Below are 23,933 nucleotides of genomic sequence, written 5' to 3' on the forward strand. Positions count from 1 at the left end.
TGTGTAAAATGACACACACAAATGTTTACGACATTTACTTTTGCACTTTACTTCAGTTTCGCTGCACAATGTCAAGTCGGCACTTACAACCTCTCAGATCTGGCGGCACAAGTTCAAATCCTAGCGCTCTGACTTTTGCAAAAAATGGATTTTATAAAATGTACTTTTATTTTTACAGGCTGGAACCAGCATCTCCAGCCTCCTGGATAATTCCCAGACAATGGTGGAAAGCCATCAACCCCACATTGTCTGCTTGGGAGCCCCAAGTTCTACAGCGCAATACATCATTGTGGCCGAGAATGACAAAGTCACCATTCCACTTGAGGATAACAGTCTGACGTGTGCCATCGACAAGCTGTTTAAAATGTATTGGGTTTGCAAAGTAGAATATCCTGTCCAACTTGCATCTGTCTTCAGTTTCTTTGAAAATGTGTATGACATTCCTCTCTCTGGTGGGAAGAGATCTAAAGTTGTGGAGCTTATTTCAAAGCTTCAAGCACTTTCCTAAATTGTACTGCCATGTACATATGTCCGAAGTGCAAGAAATCAACCTCAAAAGACATCCGGACACTTTTAAGTCATCTTAGGCATGTCCATGCACTTTCTGATGGACAGGATTATACAATTGTTTGTAGTCAAAACAACTGTCAACGAACATACCATAACTTCAATTCTTATGCTAAACATCTAAATAGAGACCATGCTCAAGCTGCAAACCCAGTACATCTAGAACAAGACTCTGACACTAGCATGAGTGAGACCTTCTCAGCTGCACCTTGCTCTGCTGCTGTTGATGTTCTAGAGACTGATTTTGATGGCTCCAGTAACTGCAGCACTTCTGACTACCAAAGCTGTGCAGCAGCATTTGTTGCAAAAATGTACTCCTCTTCAAACTGTTCCCTGACCGATGTGCAAAGAAGCATCACATGCACAAAAGAACCACTCTGTGAAACCCTGGACTGTTTGCAAGAGAGAACCACATCTCTGCTTAATCGTTACTCTATACCCAATGATGAATTGCAGACCTTGATGAAAGATTTTGAAAGAGGACGAAATATGTTTGAGGAAGTTGATACCCCCTACAAAATGACCAAGTATTTTGCTGAAAACCACTCTTTTATCAAGCCAACAGAAATCTTCCTTGGAAACAGAGGTGACACTGCAAGAAAGCATGGTAAATTAACTCAAGTGTTAATAGCAGATACGTGTCAATACATATCTATTATTGATACCCTGAAGTTTCTTTTTGACAACGAACAAATGCAAAAGCTCTTTGTGGATTCAACCGAAAGTGATGGTAAATTGCGCAGCGTGACTACTGTGATTGCTCACATTTTAAAAATCACAAATTGTACAGTAGATTTCCTTAAGCTTTACAAATTCAACTTTATTTTGATGATTTTGAAACAACAAATCCTTTAGGCTCTAAAACCAAAGTTCACAAAATGGGAGCAGTTTATTTTTTGTTTGAGGAATTTACCTGCTGGATTTAACTCGTCTCTTGAAAACATCCACTTATGTTTGCTTTTTAATTCCATTGACAAAGAAGTTTATGGTTTCAACAAAATATTTGAGCCATTGTTGGATGATATTAAATTTCTTGAAACCAGAGAGCTAGAAGTTCAGATAAATGGCCAAAGTTCAGTGTTATTTGGCACAATATGCTTATTTACTGCTGATAATCTGGCCTGCCATTCACTTGGAGGGTATTTGGAGAGTTTTGCGGCCAACAAATTCTGTCATTTGTGTCTAATTGACAAACATGAGATGCAGGGTATATTTGATGACGATTGTTTGGAGTTGCGCAATGAAGTTAATTACAATGAACATGTCATGCTTAAAAATCCTAGTTCAACAGGCATAAAAGCAGACTCTTGCCTAAACTCTCTAGAGTACTTTCACATGACTGATAATGTCTGTGTTGACATTATGCATGACATTTTAGAGGGTGTGGCTCCACTCGAGATCAAACTAATGTTACAACAGTTCATCTATGAGCAAAAACTTTTCACTTTAGATCAGTTGAATGACCGAATGATTAGCTTTGACTATGGTGTGACAAACGAGAAAAACAAGCCTAGTGCCATTCATAATGTAAGAACATCAGAGAACCCCATTAAGCAAAATGCCAGTCAAATGTGGTGTCTCATCCTTGTTGTCACCAAAGGATTAGCTGTATTTTTAAAGCAGCTAGTTATTGATCACCATAATTTGTTTAAGACTCTATATCCAAACAAATCACTAATACCAAAGCATCATTTTATGACTCATTACTGGCGAATGATGCTAAAATTTGGCCCACTGTCTAAATTTCGGTGCATGAGATTTGAGGGAAAGCATGGTCCTCTAAAAAGACAAGCACAAGTTGTATGTAATTTTGTAAATATAAGTAAGACATTAGCCTACAAGAGTCAGGTTCAGACTAGGTTTCATTGGAAACTGGGAAGTCCATTAACAGAAAAAATTACTGTCCCAAATGTTTTTTCCAGTCATGGTTGGATCTTTGGAAAAAAAGTGTTCTGTTTGTTGAAAACATGAGAGCCTTTGGCTATGAACTTGACACCTGTAGCACTGTTCATGTTTCTCACTCTGTTGGTGTATTCGGTCAGACTTTTCAGACTGGTAGTGTACTTGCTTTAAACTGTGACTTAAGAGAAGAACGTCTCTTTGGTGAAGTTTTACACATAGTTCCACAATGTGAAAAACAAATTGTTTTAGTTTTTCTTAGAGTTCTATCACAAATGTACTTTCACCCACACTTGTATGCTTATGCAGTCCAAAGAACAAATGAGTACAAAGTGATTAATTTGAGCAATGCTGCTGATGTAAAACCTCTTCACATGATTTCCTACAAAGAAAACCTTTTTGTAAATCCAAGATATAAAACTGTTTAAAAATGTCTTTATGAAATTCAAATGACATGTGAATGTTGACGTTGTGAAAATGTAGCAGTTAAGTTTTAATAAATACATTTTTTACTTTTTTGTTTTGCGTTCATTTTAACTGGTCACAAATAGCACATCTATGACACAAATTGTGTGATTTAGGACACATTAGTGTGTTAAATATTTTAACACACTCCCTGTGTTAAGAACAATAACACACTGGTTGAGTTAAAAGTAACACAAAATGTGTTGTCCTTAACTAGACACACAGGTGTGTTAAGATATAACACAGGTGCACATACCATCTGTCTGGTCTTCCATCCCCTCCGTAAGTGAAGCAACACCACCTGTTTCCAAGGCAGCCACTGCTCTCAGCTTTGGAATGATGGTCGCTTCCCATCTTCTGATGAACTGGTCTGTCTTTCCATCTGTTATTTTGCCAAACTCGATATCGATCTTACATTAAAAAAGAGACTTCTTCAGAATATATTGCAAGTCAACAGTGTTACTAAGAGTATCAGATCTTTTACAATGAGAAACCTACCAAACTTGGCATATCCAAGAAGCGTGGGTATTAGTTGAAGATTTCAGTCAATGTAGGAGTTGCCTTTGATATCCATGATCTGCGCCTGGTGTATGTATTCTCCATTGCTGATTTGATTGAAGGAATGTTCCCTGCAGAGGGCCTGAGGCGTTTCATCAGGGTGATCCACTCACCGGTCCCACTGCTCTCCCCCTGGTCCTGCTCCGATCTTGCTCCTGTGTCTAGGGATGCAACCATTAATCCATTGTTGTTGACCATAACAGTAAATTAATTGCCAACTTTGTTGATAATCGATTAATTGGTTTGTGTATTTTTTTTTAAGGAAAATACATAAAACTTCTGATTGTAGCTTCTAAACTTGAAGCTATTTTCAGGTTTACTTACTCCTCTATGACAATGAACTAAATATTTGGTGTATGGACAAAACAAGGCATTTGAGGACATAATCTTGGGCTTTGGCAAACAAAGATATAAATCTTTTCACCATTTTATTAATCAAACTAGTTAATTAATCGAGAAAATAATGGGGAGATTAATCGACTATGAAAATAATCGTTAGTTGCATCCCTACCTGTGTCACACCCTTTGTTGTGTTTTGTGTAACGCCGCTGACCTGCTTCAAGCTTTCGCAGAATGTTACGCAGCCTCATCTCCAAGAAGCCAGAATGAGATGATGGATCATAAAAATGCTCCTGAAGACATGAGAACAAAATTGAGCACCTACATAAACAGTCTAATGACATAACTGTAAATATAACAAAGTACATTTTTTTTTAATCAAGACACATTGACAAAAAACACCTGCAAAACACATTACTTCCAGAGTTTTAAACACAAATTTGGCTGTTGTTTTGGTCTTTTACTTACAAATCCATCTCCATTGCCGTCAATATGAACCCTCAAGGATGGGAAAGTTGTGATTATACCCTTTGCAAGGACGAGCTTTTCAGCACTTGGTGGGTAACTGTAGGGGGACACAGTGCTGAGTTTATATACTTACAATCCATGCTTCTCCACCAACTGACTTATGCATACTTTGACAAGATGTCTCCTGGACTCAATTGTAAGTGTTCCTGTTCTTTTGTGTTCCTCAAGTATCTCTGGTTTTTTGCTCTGAAGTAAAGACTGCAGGCCTCCCGGTTCATCTGGCACTGGAACATGCTATATTTATGAAAGCAGAGGGAAATGGACGTGACTTTTACCATAAAAAAATACTATTATGTTCAGTATAGAGCCCAGATATTTATGTGTTGTGCCCCTTTAATTCAATTGAATGTGAAGCAACTAATAATACGGTGAAAGACAAACATGTTGACAGAGGGCCAACATGGCATGTTACTTATTGCATTGGAGTTGCATTAATTTAACCCTCGTGTTATGTTGGGATTCTGTGCACTCCCCTTATGGTTCGGGTCAAATTGACCCTAAATGGATTCAATACAATTCCTCAAAAATCACACTATGAAAAACAACAAAGATTCAGGTACAAACTGTAAACTTTTAATATCAACATTTGTCAAATATTCCAAAATATATATATCTGAAGATATGATTTAATGAAAATGTTTTTTAACCATTTTTTAAAACTGTTTTGTTTTGACAAAATTTGAATATACATTATATTTTTGAATATACATTTTTGTAATTATTATATATTTTTTTTGCTTAGAACATCATAACTGAACAATTAATCAATTAATCTGAGCTCATTTTTCCTGCTGTCTATGTCAAAGTCTCAAGATATTTCAGATATCTTGAATATATAAATGAGAGCTTATTTTACTATCTGTGTCTATCAAAGATTTCCATTTGTAATTTGCAATTAATTCTGAACACCATGATTTAGCTTTTTCAAGTGTGTTTGGTTTGGGTTAGAGCACTTTTAGATACATTTACACTTTAGAACTGTAGTTGATGCCCTGACATACATAAAATAAATGTTTTTATTTTGTGTCTGTACAGTTGCTTTTGAATAGCTGCCTATGAGGGTCAAATTGACCTGCGAACATCACAAACGCAATAGTAATTTTGTTTGTATATGTCAAAAAAAAAACAAAAAAACACCAGCATGTTGAAACTTTGCATGCATGTTCATGATAAATGTGAAAAAGTCACAAAATATATAAATAAAATAAAAAAGATTTAATATTATTTCAGGTAACTTGAAAAAATAAATGATAGGTAATTTTTACCATCTGTGGCTGACAAAATATTTTTCTGTATTGAAATAAGTGTGGAAAACCTAATTTTTTAGCTTCATAAGGTAGTAAAAAAATAAAATAAAGTATAACCAAGAAATGTTATTATTTTGGGTCCGTACAGTTGCCTTAGAGCGTTAAAATATGCCAAATTGACCCGCGAACATCACGAAAGGAACAGTAATTTTGTTTGTATATGTCAAAAAACACCAGCATGTTGAAACTTTGCATGCATGTTCATGATGATAAATGAGAAAAAGTCACAAAATATCAAGAAAAAAACATAGGTTAACCAGTATTTCCAGCAACTATAAAATCTAAACGGGTCAACCCGCAACATAACACAAGGGTAAGGTTACTTGGTACATGGAACAATACACAGTGACATGAATTTCAAATCCTACTGCCCAGTCCTAACAGAGCCCTATACACACACACACACACAACAATGCATTTACAGTTTCAAAACAAAATACCTGTATTTGACAGGCCTCTCCAGCATTTGTTTGGTGTGGTGCTTCTGCGCTTGTTATGAAGATTTGAAATCTGTCAAAGTTCTTGATTTCTACGTTTCTGTCAACATCAACAAATTCTTTGAAATCACTATTGTGTTTTTGAACTCTGTCAAATGCAAAACCTGGTTGCTCTGACATGGCTGTATTTATGAGATGTTGAGCACTGTTAACAGTGTACTTTTTTCTTGAGCACTCTTTTTCATTTTTAAACAGAGTAGCCAGAACTTTGACAGGTTCAGATTCAAGAACAAGGTCCTGGGGAAAAAGAGAAAAGGTGGGAAATGATATTTACTCATATGTATAGTGTGCTGTGTGTGAAAAAATATCAATACACTACATAACGGCACACAACAATGAAGTGCTGAGGCGGTCACCCTCTGAAAGGCAAGTCACCTCTCTTGAATCCTAAAAACACTCATTGTGAAAAATATCGCTGTGGTAATGGAACTCGGTCGCTGTTGTCTCTCGCTCTCGCTGTCAGATCACCGGAAGTTTTCACCGGAAGTACTGGCCCACACACTCAAGTTCGAAACGTCAACGGTCGCCATTTTGTGCACGGAGCGAATTCCCACGCATAGTGAGTGAAAAACATACTGTCTATGGTGAAAAAGGGCGGACGGAAACAGCGTTTCAAGAAGACAGTGGCATGATGTGATTGGGCGACACAGAAACAGCCGTTAATCTCGTAAATTCGATATAAAATAGGTAAGAATATATTTGTTTTCGTCATGATTTTTATTAATTGTAGAGCGTTTCATATCTACCAGATAAAATATGTGTATTTATTTCCTCTGCCAACACAAATGTTTTCCCATCAGTAAATAACATGCATGTATGGTGTCAACTTATCCAGAGCGGGAGAACAAAAATTACACATTGTGTGCTAAAATCTACACAACATGTGTCAAAATTACACATTGTGTGCTAAAATCTACACAACATGTGTCAAAATGCTATCTACACAGTCAAATGTGAGTTGTTTTTATCTCTTTTTGCAGTGTATGGGCTGGAAAGAGAGAGTTGGTGATTTGTAATTATTATAATCCTTGTAAAAAGCTAGAGAAAACTAAGATAGAAGAGAGAGAGAGGTACAAAATTGTAATAATATTAGCCTATATGGTGTGGGGATTTTAATGGGCAATACATTGTCGGGGAGTAGAAAAATTGACTATAATGGTCAGATAATAGAAGAAATGCTAGATGAGACGAATTTAGTGTGCTTAAATAATGGTGTATGTACAAGAATTGCTATTAACACTGGAAATGAATCAGTATTAGATCTCACATTAGTTTCAAATAAAACTGCAGCAAGATGTGATTGGACAGTGCATAAAGATAGTACAATAGTGATCATTATCCAGTGTGCTGTAAAATAAATCTACAGGTAATATGGAGAAGTCGGGAAGCAAGGGGAAAATGGATTTTTGAGAAAGCTGATTGGGGAAAATTCCAGGAGGAAAGTAATAAATTGTTTAAGCAAATTAGTGATGAATTGAGTGTTGAAATATTAGACAATCAAATTAAGCAAGGCATAATATCAGCAGCAGTGAGTGCCATGGTGGGATGAAAAATGTAAAGAAGTAAAACATAGAAACAAAGCATTTAGGTTAGTTAAAATAACACATAATTATCATAATTGATTCAGTATAAACAAGCTCAAGCAATAGTAAGGAGGACAATTAGACAGACAAAAAGAACATTCTGGAAATCTTACTGTGACACATTAGGAAATACAACTCAAATAGATGAAATATGGGGAATGATTAAAGACATTGGAATTACCCAGTTTTGACTGCAGGAAATGGGAATGCGATAACAAATAAGGAAAAGGTAGAGATGATGGCAAAAGGTTTTGTTAGTATAGACAGTTCTAGTAACTTGACAGAGGAAGGAAGAATAGGAGAAAGAACAAAAGCCCAGTATAAGGATGTGATATGCAGGAAAGAGAACGGGGATGAGGAACGAGATGCTCCTTTTAGCATGGGAAGAGAGCACTGGATATGTCAGGGAAAACGGCTCCAGGAAAAGATGAAGTGTGTTACAGTGTGTTAAAACATCTAAGTGTAGAGGGTCTGAGGAAATGATTGAGTTTATATAATAAAGTGTGGGAGGAAGGAAGGCTTCGACAAAGCTGGAAGGAGGCAGTAATTATTCTAATAAGGAAGACTGGAAAAGATTCAAGTAATCCTGGTAATTACAGACCAATGCATTGACATCGCATGCAAGATAATGTAACGCGTGATAAATGAAAGACTTAATATACTTTTTAGAGAGTAGAAATAAAATGGCTATATGTCAAAGTGGTTTTAGAAAAGGAAGAAATACAATGGATCCTGTGATAAGTTTGGAGGAGGAAATAAGGAAAGAACAAGTAAATAAAGACACTGTAGTGGCAGTATTCTCTGATGTGGAGAAAGCATACGATATGCTGTGGAAAGAGGGTCTCTTAATCACATTACATTTAATGGGAGTTGGAGGGAAAATGTTTGATTGGATTATGGATTTCTTAAATAAAAGGAATATACAGGTGAACATCGGGTTAGATTTATCAAAGCAATATGTTGTAGAAAATGGGACACCACAGGGGAGTGTGATTAGTCCAACTTTATTCTCCATAATGATTAATGATATTTATTTAAATCTTCCAGGGGATATAGGAAGGTCTTTATTTGCGGATGATGGTGCTTTATGGAAGACAGGTAGAAATGTTGAGGATATTTTAAAGAAAATGCAGGAAGGAATTGATCAAGTTGAAAATTGGGAAATAAAATGGGGATTTAAGTTTTCAGTGGAAAAATCAAAAGTAATGGCTTTTACAAATAAAAAGAAGGATAAGGAAGTTAAGTTGAAAATGTATGGAAATATATTAGAGAAAGTAGAATGTGTTCGTTTCTTGGGATTATATTTTGACAAAACTAAAATGGAGAGAACATATAAAGTATACAGTTAATAAATGTAAAAAAGTGCTAAATTTGACGAGGTGTCTTGCAGGGCTGGAATGGGGAGCGAGTGTTTCAGCTTTATAATATATCTTTGCTCTAATAAGATCTGAATTAGACTCTGGGAGTGTTGCATATGGGTCAAGCAGCAAAGACAACATTAGCTGAACTGGACATCGTGCAAGCGTGTGCTTTAAGAATATGTTTGGGGGCGATCAAAACTTCTCCAGTATGAGCACTTCAGGCTGAGGAGGAGAAATGCCACTGTGGCTTCGACAGAAACAATCGTCAACAAACTATTGGATAAATCTCAGAGGGCACGATGATAGTCATCCAACAGAAAAAGGTTTTACAGAGGTGCTGGGAAAAGGAGAGAAGAAAGAAGGAAAGTTTTGGCTGGACATTTGATTTAAATGCAAAAGAAGTGGAAGTGTATAATAAAAGATTTGCTAGTGTAATGGCCTGTTAAACCAATTTGGACTTTGGAAATTCCGAACGTTGATCTAGAGCTTTTATCAATTAAAGGATGAACAGAAATATAGATATAACCAATGAATTTTATAAATATCAGAACAACAAGTATAAAGACAGTATTCAGATTTTTACAGATGGGTCAAAGGACTTACAATCAGATGCAACAGGATCTGCGGTGTACATCCCTAAATATGAGACAGGAATTAGCAAAAGAACATCTGATAATCTACATGTTTCTGCAGTTGAATTGTGCTATATTAGAATGGACTGAACAATCCAGAGATAACAACATTCGAGTATGTAGTGATTCTGTATCAGCTCTTATGAGGATGAAGACTGGAAAAGCTAGTAGTCATCAAGAAGTATTATATGAAGTCTTGTTTATAAATTCAAGAGTAAGTAGACAAGGGGAAAATATTACATATATGGATACCAGCACATGTGGGCATACAGGGAAATGAGAAAGTAGATGATTGGCAAAAGAGGCAACAAAAAAAGAGCATGTTGACATTGAGATTTAATTGTCGAAATCAGAAGGGAAGAGTCTAGTGTGGAAAAGGGTGATGGAATTATGGCAATATCAACGGGATCATGAAAGTAAAGGAAGACATCTATACATGATTCAAAATAAAGTAGGCATTGTAAGAGAGATGACAAATAGAAGGAAAGAACAAGTTATAATAACAGGACTTAGGATTGGGCATTGGACATTAAATGGAACTCTTTGTATGTCAGGAAAACATCCCACAGGACAATGTGACGAATGCCAAGAGGAGGAAACAGTCAGACACATTTTTATGTCATGTAGAAAATGTACACAAGAAAGGCGAGAGTTGAAACATCATTTACAAGAAATTGGTATAGGACAGTATAATGTAAAACATATATTAGAATGTGGAAAAAGTGAAAAAGGGGACTTTTAAAGAGGACTGGACTGGCAAGACGAGTATAAGTATGAAGTGACATGATAATTGACAGCAGATGGCAGTAATGCAACTTTTTGGATGCCAACTGCGTAAAACACCAAAGAAGAAGACACAGAAACATGACAATGACAATCCAGAGAGATTTGATGATCTTCAGGTTCTGTGTGGAGAGAGTCTGACTGGACGCTGTTACTGGGAGGCTGAATGGAGTGGAGATTATCCTGAAATATCAGTGTCATATAAAGGAATCAAGAGGAAAGGAAGGAGTGACTGTGACTGATGTGTGTTTGAATCAGAAGTCCTGGAGTCTTGAATGCTCTGATCACGGATTCACTGTCTATCACAATAATACACACGCACAACTGACTGACACACACAACTGACTGACACGTCTGTGCTGGATTTACAGTTTATAATGTCTCTTCAGTGTCTCTGTGTCACATTAAACACACACACACACACACACAACTGACTAACAGACGCAATAAAAACACAGTGTTGCTTTTGTTGTTTCTTCTCTCGTGTGTGTTTTCTGTGATCAGTGTATAAACTCACTCTCCTTGTGTGTGTGTGTGTGTGTGTGTGTGTGTGTGTGTGTGTGTGTGTGTGTGTGTGTGTGTGTGTGTGTGTTTGAACGTTTGTTGATGTTGGTTTGAAGATCTTGTTGATCATATTAAGAATATCAGAGGATGTTTAATTGGGAGAATCTCACAAAAGATTTTCACATCAAAACGGAAGTGAAAATAAGAAATTATTAAATATTATTACTATTTAAAATAACAGTTTTCTATGTGAATATATTATAAAATGTCATTTATTCCTGTGATCAAAGCTGAATATTCAGCATCATTACTCCAGTCTTCAGATGATCCTTCAGAAATCATTATAATATGATGATATTCAGTTTAAGGAGATGAAACTCACCACATAAAGTTAGCAGTTTTAATCTGTCATCCAGCTCCTTTGACCCGGAGTCCCAAATCAAAAACAGCACATTCAAAAGTAAAAAGTTTATAATAAGCAGAGAAAATAAGCCAGGCTACTTCTTTCCAGAACTCATTTGCATAATCACATTCAAAAAACAAATGTGATATTGTTTAAAGATTACAGTTACAGAATGCACACTGTGAAGAGATGTCAAGTCAAGTCATCTTCATTTAGGCTATATAGCGCTTTTAACAATGTAGATTGTTTCAAAGCAGCTTTACGGAGATAAACGTATAATTTAAGGTAACAGAGATTGTTTTGGCGTTATAGTGGTTCTTTAATAAAGTTATTTTCCAGCTAAAGTTAGTTTTGATTGATTCACTTCCGTTACAACGATCATTTGTTATTAAATTAGGGGCCGCTAAGATGACACCATTCTCTCTACATCTTACGTAGAAGTCTTTTTTATTTATTTATTTATTTATTTTATTTTATTTTATTGAATACAAAATTAATACATACAACCAAGGCAAAAGTATTCATTCTACAGTACATAATAAATTCGAATGAAACGGCTCAACACAGTTTAACCAGAAAATGACTTAAAAAAACACACAAAGAAAATAGACATATTTGAAATATCTTACATCTCACTTAGGGTAAAATAAATACAAATAAATTAATTAAAATAAATTAAATTAAATTAAGGGGCAATATCACACCAAATCATATGAAATCAAAAGATCAAGCAGCTTCATCGCACTCACACCTCTCATTCACTCAAGGGCTTTAGAAAAACAATTTAGATAATTTTTGAACACAACAAGGATATAAAAAAATCTACATTTGTGAATGAAATATTTTGCCATTATTACAATGTTATTAATCAAATAAAAATGAACACAGCCGTCTTTGGGAATTCCAAATAAGATGTAAAGTAAAAGCAAAACCATCAACAACCACCTCCTTTTCTATCAACCAGTCCTGAACTGATATCCAGAAGACTTTGGAAAAATTGCATGTAAAGAAGATATGGTCAGTGTCTTCAGAATGGCTATTGCAGAAAGAACAGGGGACAATATCTATATTACATTTTTGATTTAAAGGGTTAGTTCACCCAAAAATTTAAATTCTGTCAGTAATTACTCACCCTCATGTTGTTCCAACCGCGTAAGACCTTCGTTCATCTTCGGAACACAAATTAAGATATTTTTGATGAAATCTGAGCCATGTTTCACTCCTCCATAGGCTTCCAGTGTGACCGAAACTTGCTGGCCCAGAAAAGTTATTAAAGAGATCGTTAATATAGTCCAAGTGACTCCAGTGGCTCAATCTTAAGTATATCAAGCGACGAGAATACTTTTTGTGCGCAAAAACAAACAAAAATAACGACTTTATTCCACTATTCATTTCCTTCTCTCTGGATGTTTAGTTGGTTTGCGTAGTGTTTTTGCGCAGCGCGTCTGTGTTACACGTCACCACGTAGGCTCACTATTGGCCGACGCCGGTCATGTGTGTGTTGCGTGATGACGTGCAACACAGACGCGCAGCGCAAAAACACTACGAGGCCCAGAGAGAAGGAAATGAAAAGTGGAATAAAGTCGTTATTTTTGTTTGTTTTTGCGCACAAAAAGTATTCTCGTCGCTTGATAAACTTAATGTAGTGCCACTGTAGTTACTTGGACTATTTTAACGATGTTTTAATAACTATTCTGGGCCGGTGAGTTTCGGTCACACTGGAAGCCGTGGTGTGGCGCAATGGATAAGACACATGCCTTTGGTGTGAGAGACCCGGGTTCGAATCCACTGTGAGACACCAATGTGTCCCTGAGCAAGACACTTAACCCCTAGTTGCTCCAGAGGCGTGCGACCTCTGACATATATAGCAATTGTAAGTCGCTTTGGATAAAAGCGTCAGCTAAATGAATAAATGTAAATGTAAATGTAAGCCTATGGAGGAGTCAAAATTCTGTCAGATTTCATCAAAAATATCTTAATTTGTGTTCCGAAGATGAACGAAAGACTTACATGGTTGGAACAACATGAGGGTGAGTAATTACTGACAGAATTTTCATTTTTGGGTGAACTAACCCTTTAAGACTTTGTTAGAAGGATAAATCTCATTTAAGATTTTGAAGTGTGTTTCTTTTGCTTTAGGAGGAATAGGAAAACTTAAATAAGCTTTTCTAAGATATTTTACAGTATTCTTATTAAACATGTGATCTAGCTTATTTCTTTTAATTTGACAGGGATAACATGTTATTAAGACGACCTGTCTTATATACTTGTTAGTACAATGAACACTTTTAAAATGAATATCTCCAATGAATAAAGTGGGAAGAACTTTAGCATAAGAAAGGGAGCATCTCATCAGCACTTTTATGCCAGAAGGTATTGCATTAATGACAGTGAAGAACTCTTTCAGTGACAGGTAAATCCATGCTTCAATGTAAAAGCATTACAGTCTAAAAGGTTTTCATCCATTAGATCCTTCACCGACCACATACTTCTGCTTAGCCAATTCTTAAAGCACACAGATTTGTTCCTGTGCAATATATATTTGTTGTTCCAAAACATTATGAGGTGTAAAATTGTGTGTATGTGCCAATTTCCAAAATAAGAGAACTTGTTGATGGAATGTTGATAATTTCACCGGGAGTTTGGATAAATAAAAATCACAATAGAGCAAATATTGAATTCCACCAAATTCTTGAAACAAAGCTGAAGGAACTGTAAACCAAAAACTATCTTCATTACATACAAACATTTTTAGCCATTTGAGTTTTAACAAAACTATTCAATCACATTCAAACCACCTTGTTCGTAAGATTTAACAATGTCAGCTTTTATAATATAATGAGCTTTTTGCCTCCAAATAAAATTATACATTTTCCGGGAACATGTTTTCATAAAATTTGCGGGGGGAGCTGAAGAAAGAGCGGGATAAATCAATCTGGATAAGTATTCGACTTTGGTTAATAAAATTCGACCAAAAATTCCAAAAAGGATTCGGGTTATCTTTATTTGCAGATGACGGAAAAGAGGGCGTAATGTAGAGTTTGTTTTAAAACAGATACAAAGAGTGTTAGTATCTGTAGAGGAATGGGGAAATACATGGGGCTTCAAAATCTCTGCTTCTAAGACTAAATATATGATCTTTGGTTTTAAAAGAAAGTTACCTAGGGCTATATATGTATGGGTCTCCATTGGAGAAGGAAAAGGTTTTTAAATGTTTGGGTATTTGGTTTGAAGAGCGTATGACTTGGCCGTGCATGCAGGTAAAATTGTGTTGAAGTGTGAAAAAGTTTTGAATGTGATGAGAAGTCTTGCTGGGTGTGGGTGGGGGGCTAATAGGCAGAGATGGGCATAAATACATGGAAATGTATTTAAAATACAAATACAAAATACTGTGTGGAAAAATGTATTTAAATACAAATACAAATACAGTATTTTGTATTTTGAAAATACACAAAATACATGTGAAATTGGCCATCCAGTGCAGGTATAGGTCACAGTGAATGAAGAAACTACAGGCCTACTGACTTTTCATTCCTAACCTCATCTCTGCCCTTTCTTTCTTTCTTTCTGGCAATTACAAATAAACTTAGCAAAATAGCAGCCATTTATATATTTATTTCTGGTTACAATGTAGTCTATTACTTGTGGTGAACACTATTAAAAAATTCATACTGTATGTAAAACTGTGGGAACCTTTTCTGCTATCTAGAATATGGATGGGCGATATGACCAAAACCTCAATTTTACTTCACAGTAACAATATCATGGTTTCACAATTCTCAATATCAGTTTTGATTCCACAGCATAAACTGAATTTCAGACTCTTTTGAGTATTTTGTATTTATATTTTTTTCAGGTAGTCCAATGCTTTTTAAGTAATTTTATGTTTATTTTATGTAAAGTTTTGTGTCTATAAGTTTATTAAAATTAGAAAGTGTATCTAAAATTTAAAATTAGAATTAATTTAGATTCATTTGACACTATTTACCCCTTTTTTATTATTATTTTTTATGTACAATAAAACTAAAAGCTGAAGATGTTTGTGGTGTATCATTCATCAGTGCTTCTTTTTCCACTCCAACGTTCCAATAATTCCTGCCCACTAAAAGCTGCATGGATAAATTTGCCCCACAAATAGGCCCATCTATGTAAACGATTTAGAAAAAGTTCCATCGATTCAGACTTTATATCATCACTATGATATGTAGTGTCATATCACCCAGCCCTAACATGCAGTAATGCTTTAAACACATTTGACAAGCTAGTTGATACAAATCAACAACCGGTCAAGACTGATTGGCTAACGCTATTTTCCCACTTGTCTGTGTATTGAAAATACAAAAATACTCATCTTAAATGTATTTAAATACAAATTACATTAGATTTTTTCCAAAGGCTTTAAAATACAAAATACAAAATAGTATTTTGTATTTCAGATACGTATTTTAAATACATGTATCTGAAATACTGCCCATCCCTGCTAATAGGGAGACAATGTTGCTGATTTTTCAGGCCATGATCAGATCTGCTCTTGATTATGGGTGCTTTGTATATGGATCTGCTTTCAAAACTGTTCTAGCTAGGTTGGATGTGGTGCAGGCAAGAGCTTTGAGGCTTTGCTGTGGGGCCTTCAGATCTACCCCAGTACCTGCCCTGCTCATTGAAATGGGAGAAATGCCCTTATGGTTAAGACGCATTGAGTTAGGGTTACAGTACTGGGTAAAACTTAGTGGGTGTAATCATACCTTCCCAGCAAAGTGTTTGTTGCAAGAGGTTGCTGGATATAATAGATACAATATTTTTTTTTGTCATAGTAAATCAGTGGGCAGGGAAGATGAGCATGGATCAGGGAAGTATCGTAGAACACACAAGTTGGTTACCTCTATTGGGTGCTGCCTGAAATGTGTGTTGAGCTTGGTTTTCTTCAGGAAAAAGATAAATGGGAGGTGGCACCAAAAATAGAGGAATATCTTAATTCAATCAATGAGAGTACTATGATTGTTTTTACAGATGGATCTAGAGAGCCAGTTAGTGGGAAAGCTGGATTTGGGGTATATGTGGAACATGTGGAAATTGGTCGACGTATTTCTAATGGAAGTTCTGTTCTCACTGCCGAATTAATGGCAATTTTATGGGCTCTATGTGGATTGAGGAAGGAAAACCAAGGGAAGTCATTATTTGTTCTGATTCTGCAGCTGCTCTAGAAAATTTAAAAGTAGGAAAATCTAAAGCTCGTCCTGACATTGTAAAGTATATCTTCACTGAAAAAAATGATTCGTTGAATTTAATAAAAAAAATTATGGTAAGTGGTTGCACACAATTGATTTTAGCAACATTTAAACAAACTCAATACATTTTAGTTCAACTTAATGCATTTGTTTAAATGTAGCTAAATCAATTGTGTGCAACCACTTACCATATTTTTTTATATATATAAAATTCAACAAATCATTTTTTTCAATGTTGAATGTGTTTTTTTAGAATTAGGTTTGTCTGCAACATCAGGTTTTGCTGGGTTCCCGGGCATGCTGGGGTGAGGGGGAATGAGCGGGTGGATAAAATTGCAAAGGAGAGCTTAGGAAGAGAAGTAGATGTCCATGTATTATTAGGGAGAGTGGAACTGAGGGAACAAATTAAAGAGGGCTTAATAAATGAATGGCAGAGAGGGTGGGAAAAGGAAACTAGGGGTAGACACTACTTTTCCATACAATCTAAAGTTAGGAAAAGATGTTCATGTATCATTTTGTCCCGTAGGGACAATTATTCTTTGAGCATTGTAGGAAAGCATGTTTCTGGATTGTGTGAATGTGGGAGTCTTGAGACGGTAGGGCATTTTTTCCTAGAATGCAGAAAGTATAGGGCAGAAAGAAATATATAATTTATTAAACTGGCAGGACTTGGAGTTAAGGCATTTTCTCTTTTATCTTTGTTTGGTCACAGTGACGAGCATAAACTGATCTCCAAGGCAGTTCTTCAGTTCTTGCATGATACAGGCAAAGAGTATAGATACAGGCCTGTATGTAAGAATTTAGTTTAAACTTTGACCAGTTGAGGGCAGTAATACGCTCAGCAGCGTCTACACTGCCGGAATCCTAGAAGAAGAAGAAGAAGAAGAAGAAGAAGAAGCTCAGTTTGAGGCTACGCAGTTCGCTCAGCCATCAGGAGTGAGTGCTTCTATTTGACTTCACTTTTCTCTGTTGAACTCTTGGGGGTCGCTGTGTCCATTGGGGGTTCACTTTTCTCTGTTGAACTCTTGGGGGTCGCTGTGTCCATTTCTTATACTATGTCAAAATAGTCTATGCAGCAGAGAGAGCTACAGAGAGCACGCAGCTCAACGTCATCGTTTAGTTCAGTCTGGGAGGAAGTCACGGAGCGGAAACTCTCCTGTCAACAACAGTGAAATCGAAAGCGTTCATATCGGATAGACACCATTTCGGGTAAATCAAAATCTATCAATGTCTTTACATGTCACGGTAAGTTCATTAAAATGTTTCACAGTTATAATATCAATGAGGACCGTTTGCGTCTAAACTATTTAAACAAGTTTGCTCGCTTCGCTTCTCTCCTGACAGTTCCTCCTATCACTGTAGAAACTATAATGGCGGATCCCGGACTAGAAGCGCAGGGAGTTTAGGACAAACTCACTCACAGCTACAGCACACCGACTGCGACTCTACTCGTGTGTTCAGTCCTAAACAGTAGGTAAATATGATAATACAGGCAAAAGTTCACTTCAAAAATGAACAAAGGGGGGTAAACGAGTTTTAGCGAAAAGCGAAAGCAAATAAACTTAGGCCTATAAGCATACTGAAAATGCACACACTCATCCGGTCGGTATATAAATTAATAACGATTTGGGACAGTTATTTAATTGAAAACGAATGGCCTGTCAAGATTTTGAGCACATGAGTTCAGCAGCTCTGTGTTAAAAACATTTTTGTATAAGCTTAATGTTTGCCATTGAAGGACGTGATGGGCTAATATTTTTACCTTTATATTGTTACAAATAGTACGTACCATTTGGGCATTTAATGTAAAATATACTCTATTTAATTATAAATAAACAAAGTCATTTAAAATACCAAATAATGATTATATAAACAACTCATAACTGTAATAAAAACAAACTTTACATAAAAAAATCTGTAAAATGTATTACAAGAACGGTTGATTCTTAAACCCATTTAATCATTGAATTCCTGTAGAAAGAACTCATTGTCATCCCTGAAAATGAAATTAATATGATTAATATTAATAATATCTGTTCATATCAATTGAACTGACCACAGAAAAAAAAATCTAACATTAATAATAAAATGAGAAGAAATGCAGAGATGGAGATTCAGTCATTTTAGCAGATAAACGCTTAATAAATCACATCATGACAGAAATCTTACTTACTATATTCTTCATCATGATATTCTGTTGTCCATGAGCTTTCATCAGACAAAGGGTCGATGCTTTCCCGTCGATGAAGCTTCTATCACTGCCTCAATCACACTTTGATGTTCTGCTGTTTTCTTTTGAGCGAAGAATCTGTTTCTCAGCTGCGCATCATATACCTGACACGACTCCCATGTTGCTCTTTGTAGAAATTAAGTTTTATTCACGGCCGGGAGATCACTGACCACAACAACCAAGTGAGTCTCCTGAATAGAAAGAAATATGTACATTTATATCATACAGTTGAGTAAAAGTCAATGTCACTCAACAAGTCTTCTTCACTGTGATTTGTTCTGGTGATTGGTTTTTAATGATCTGAGCTAGTCATATGACTGTTAGTTATACTGTGTTAAGCACTTTTTGGGTAAGTTTATATGGCCTTTGACCTGAGCATCCTTAGTCTGCGTTTCTCTGTACATTTCATTTTGAAAATACCCATTACATAAAATATTTCTATCACACATAGAAGCTAGCGCTGCACTGTTAGGGCATGCTTTATAGCAGGGCTATTCAATTAGCTTCATTCGAGGGCCGGATTATTAAATTGAAATGTTGAGGAGGGCCGGTGGGTTTAGCTTATTTATTGAAACATTATTTATTACTTATTGAAACAGTATCAATAAATAAGCTAAAGTAAACCTAAAAAAAGTATTGTATTTACTTGGAAATGTATTTAACTGAAAAAGACTTGATAACCACAGGTAAAACCATGTGCGGCTACTCACTCACTATCACTGTATAACACAATGCCTAAACACAGGTAAAAACTATACACAAAATGAATTGTATATTCCTCTACCCACCTAATTAATCTACTGTTATATAAATGACTATAAGATAGTATTCAGTATAAATATTCTACATTTCTGCCCAAACCATAGTAAATTACTACAGTGCATTCATGGTAAATGTTTGTAAATGTGGTGATTAGGGGATTTAAAGTCTTCTAACTTCGTTCATGGCACAATGTTTCTGCTGTTTACCTCATCAGTCGTGTTGGGAATGTTGAGGCTGCTTCATCTGATTTAAAACTAGTTAAATCATCGAGTGATTTGTGGTTTGTAACAGAGGTGTGTCGAATTGAACCACTTCTCACTGGATGTCGCATTGCTGTTTAATAATAGTGTCCAGAACCGGGAGTAAACTCAACTCCTTTAAGCTTGTGGTCCGTTGTCCACTGGGCGGTGCTGAGCAGTTTAAAGTAAACTAAACTGCGAGTTTAACTGAAACTAAACTGAAAACAGCGCTATTTGTTCTATATTTGTTGTTACTGTACGAGAAACAGCTTCAGATGATTCAGTGGCACTGTGAGTTTTTCATTTCCTGAAAGAGCAACACGGGAGAGCAACATCGTTTCTCTAGTTAGTCGGAGCGCTCATGGTACGCACAGTGCGTATAGACGTACAGCTGCACGGGCCACTACGGCCACTCGCATATCTAAACAAATGTAGCAACACCGCCAGGAAAAGAGGCGGAGGGAGGTCGGGGTGCCTTTGGGCCAGATGGCGATGACTAGAGGGCCGCCAATTGAATAGCCCGGCTTTATAGTTTCCTGGTTGTGTCGTCACCCGCCTATGATGTTCCGTCACATTTCACATTTGTGGTGCTTTGGTCCCACACTTCCGACTGATTTCACACATGCTTCACGACGCAATCACGCAGAGCATTCCCACAGCGTCATTCAATGCAGTGTGAGTTCCCTTGAAAGGAAACACAGAACATAAAGTTCTGTAAGTTCATAAAGTTCCCTTGAAAGTTAGTAGATGGTTGTTCCATTAACTAAAAAGAAAAATAAACTACATAAATCAATGTATATGAATACAGAAACTAACAAGAGCAACATCTATAAAATAAAAAAATGTTTGTTTGAAAATAGAAAGTTGAAGTTGGTCTGCAGTATCATTTGGTAATAGTAGATGTAGATAATAATTCAACACAAGATTCATGACACGTCTGTTAAACACAAACTAAGTAAAGCACAATTGAGATCCGTCACACTACCAATCAAATATCCTAAAGGATTGAACTAAGAAATTAGCATGATAAAATTGATAGTTCTGGTCCTTGGTTATGATTGGCCAAGGATTGATGAGTTGTGTCCAAAGCAATTGTAAAATATTCTATAAACACACACCTGTGAGCTCATTATCCTAGTATTATTGCATCAACAGTGGGTGTTGCTGTATCTGTGTTTTTTTGTGTCATCATAACAATGTCTCTTAACTGGCCTAAAATCTCTATAAACCACAGCTTCTTGGGCCCCCAAACACACAGCGTCGGCACCACAGGGGGCCCGGCCACTTCGGTCACTGTGCACCCTCACTTCTGGTCACCAGCGAGTACTGAAACTTAATTGTGTCAAAATTCATTGTATGTTTTGTGTTTCTACATACAGGCCTGAAATGAAGTCTCTTATATAGGAAGAAGAGAAGTCGAAGTCTGCCTATAAAATGAATGTGTATGAGGAGAGAGAAGAGGAGGCTTCTGTTCACAATCAGAGAGCAGCATCTCCAGGATTCAGCTGTGTGTCCATGAAGAGTAACCAGTCCATGGTTCATCTGCCCCCTAATCTCAGTGATGGACCATCTTCAGGATTCAGCTGTGTGTCCATGAAGAGTAACCAGTCCATGGTTCATCTGCCCCCTAATCTCAGTGATGGACCATCTTCAGGATTCAGCTGTGTGTCCATGAAGAGTAACCAGTCCATGGTTCATCTGCCCCCTAATCTCAGTGATGGACCATCTTCAGGATTCAGCTGTGTGTCCATGAAGAGTAACCAGTCCATGGTTCATCTGCCCCCTAATCTCAGTGATGGACCATCTTCAGGATTCAGCTGTGTGTCCATGAAGAGTAACCAGTCCATGGTTCATCTGCCCCCTAATCTCAGTGATGGACCATCTTCAGGATTCAGCTGTGTGTCTATGAAGAGTAACCAGTCCATGGTTCATCTGCCCCCTAATCTCAGTGATGGACCATCTTCAGGATTCAGCTGTGTGTCCATGAAGAGTAACCAGTCCATGGTTCATCTGCCTCCTAATCTCAGTGATGGACCTGCTGAAACATCTGGCCCTGTGTGAGTATCATGAAGTGGAATTTGAAGTTTTTTTAACATAATGATTCACTCACTGATGTTCTTTTCTCTGAATATTAACATAATAATAGGGCTGTCAAGCGATTCATATGTTGAATCTAATTATTTACATAATTTGGCTGAGAAATTGCCTCCAAAAGATAATTTAAAGTCTTCATGGTAAACAAGAAAAGCATCAAATAGACATGAAAAAATAGCTTTAGAAGAAAAATCTTATTTGATTTAACAAAGAATTTATTACACATAAACCAGGGATGTGATTTATTTTTTTCTATATTTTCCGACCTGAAAAGTAAGACCCATATGAATTGCGTAATTCCAAGGGGGGGATGGGGGGTTAATGATGATTGAAAGCGCGAAATGGCCTTTAACAATGACTAAAACTGTGAAATAGTGGTATGATGGTATTGTTACCACTGTATAAAATGTCAACTGTAACAGACTTTTTTAATTCCATGTATACTGCAACATGTCAATAAGTGGGCGTGGTTAACTCACATGCAGCGTGTGCGAGACTGAGACACTGATATTTGTTAAAGGGTAACTAAACCCCTGGTCAGAGCCTGACTCCACACACTGGCAATATTTGAAAAATGCTGGAAAAGTGGGCAGACCCCAGTGGAGATAGAGGGGATGAACCGAGGGCGGGGCTGAGCGGGGGGTGTGCACCTGAGACCCGCAGTGACGGATGTCAGACTCTAAAATGGAGAGTGACTCACAGGGTCGCAAGACGAAGTAAAGTACATGCATCTGATGAGTTTTATCGAGTTGATGTCAATAGCGCGCGCTCTCTGTAGGCATATTCATATTTTGCAGCTATTTGTAAAAATCAAATGTGTGTCATTTGTGTGTGTGTAACAACTTAGTCAACACTAACAGTTGCTGCTGTTCAGTTTGCAAACTTACTTCTGAACTCTTCCTTCTCTTGATTAAAGCTCCAGGTGACGGGTTGCCATTTATCACAAAAATAGCAAAACAAGCCCCTTAAAACGCAATATAATAAGCAGACATGGCAAAACTACCGGGGAACACATTTAACCAATATAACTAGTATTAGTAATATTCTACAAAATTAAAAGGAAGTAACTTTAATTTATTATTAATAGAATAGTTCAATATAAAACATTTAGATATTATAAACTGATTGATGAAGTAAAACTTTATTTATTAAGTTCAATTGCACCCTACGAGTTGTATTTAATATCAATCAGTTGATGGCAGTTCATCTAAAATTTGAGTGTTTCATTTATTATATTTAGCTATCAATATAGTTTACCAAATAAATAATTTACCAAGAAAAAGAAAACTAGGTGAAGTACTTTTCATTTCTAAAGTATTTGAAATGATTTATCATATAAAGCCCTTTTTTGTTTATTTTAAGAGAAAATAAGAGAAATAGATGTCTACTACCTCAGATTTAACGTTTTATGTGTACATCAGCATCAGGGAATAACATTATAATCTCGTTCACGGTAGAGAAAGCTTACATGTACAATAAATGTGAAGACTTAAATGTAAACACAGCTTTTGTGTCTTTATCAGCTTTTCCATAAATATACTGGCCCTGATAATCATCACAAATACTTACCGCTTGCTTCATTTCTGTAAATCCGTTTTTATGAATGAATGACTCTCTCTCACCCGTTGCTCTATAGTGTTTCTTCGTCAACAGCCGCTTGCACCCCCTACTGGTGAGGTCGACTAACAGCTATGGAGATTATCATTCGGCAATCTTCCTGCCGTTCCCGGATGTCAGATGTTGAATTTTCTGTCGAATTTGAACCATTGAATTTGTGGAGGCGAATTTGTTAAAGGTGCATTGCGCAAGTCTCTGAGTTTTTGCAGAACTATGCCTCCTTCTGGCGACACGCGAAACTGCAACCAGAGTTGTGCACGCGGTTACGTGGAGTTTGCGTTGGGGTTTGGGATGAACTAGAAGCCGGTCTCTTTGAATCCATCTTCTACTTTTGCAA

General features: G+C 36.5%; 2 protein-coding genes across 2 annotated transcripts in view; one reads left to right on the top strand and one right to left on the bottom strand.

Annotated features, from left to right (window-relative positions):
• Positions 1 to 23,933, top strand: part of LOC311294900 (uncharacterized protein) — a 151,006-nt gene that overhangs the window by 72,719 nt on the left and 54,354 nt on the right. The gene's annotated exons all lie outside the window — the stretch shown is intronic.
• On the bottom strand, positions 3,141 to 6,310 carry LOC311298764 (uncharacterized protein; the record flags this gene model as incomplete). Its single annotated transcript, XM_084421986.1, has 6 exons — positions 6,104 to 6,310; positions 4,430 to 4,590; positions 4,297 to 4,393; positions 4,001 to 4,121; positions 3,188 to 3,341; positions 3,141 to 3,144 (listed from the first exon to the last, which is right to left on the bottom strand). Exons 1-6 carry the CDS (start codon positions 6,278 to 6,280, stop codon positions 3,141 to 3,143), a joined length of 714 nt encoding a protein of 237 aa, XP_084278112.1. The 5' UTR covers positions 6,281 to 6,310.

This window comes from Rutilus rutilus (genome assembly GCF_951802725.1).
Source record: "Rutilus rutilus genome assembly, chromosome: 1".
Classification (NCBI taxonomy): domain Eukaryota; kingdom Metazoa; phylum Chordata; class Actinopteri; order Cypriniformes; family Leuciscidae; genus Rutilus; species Rutilus rutilus.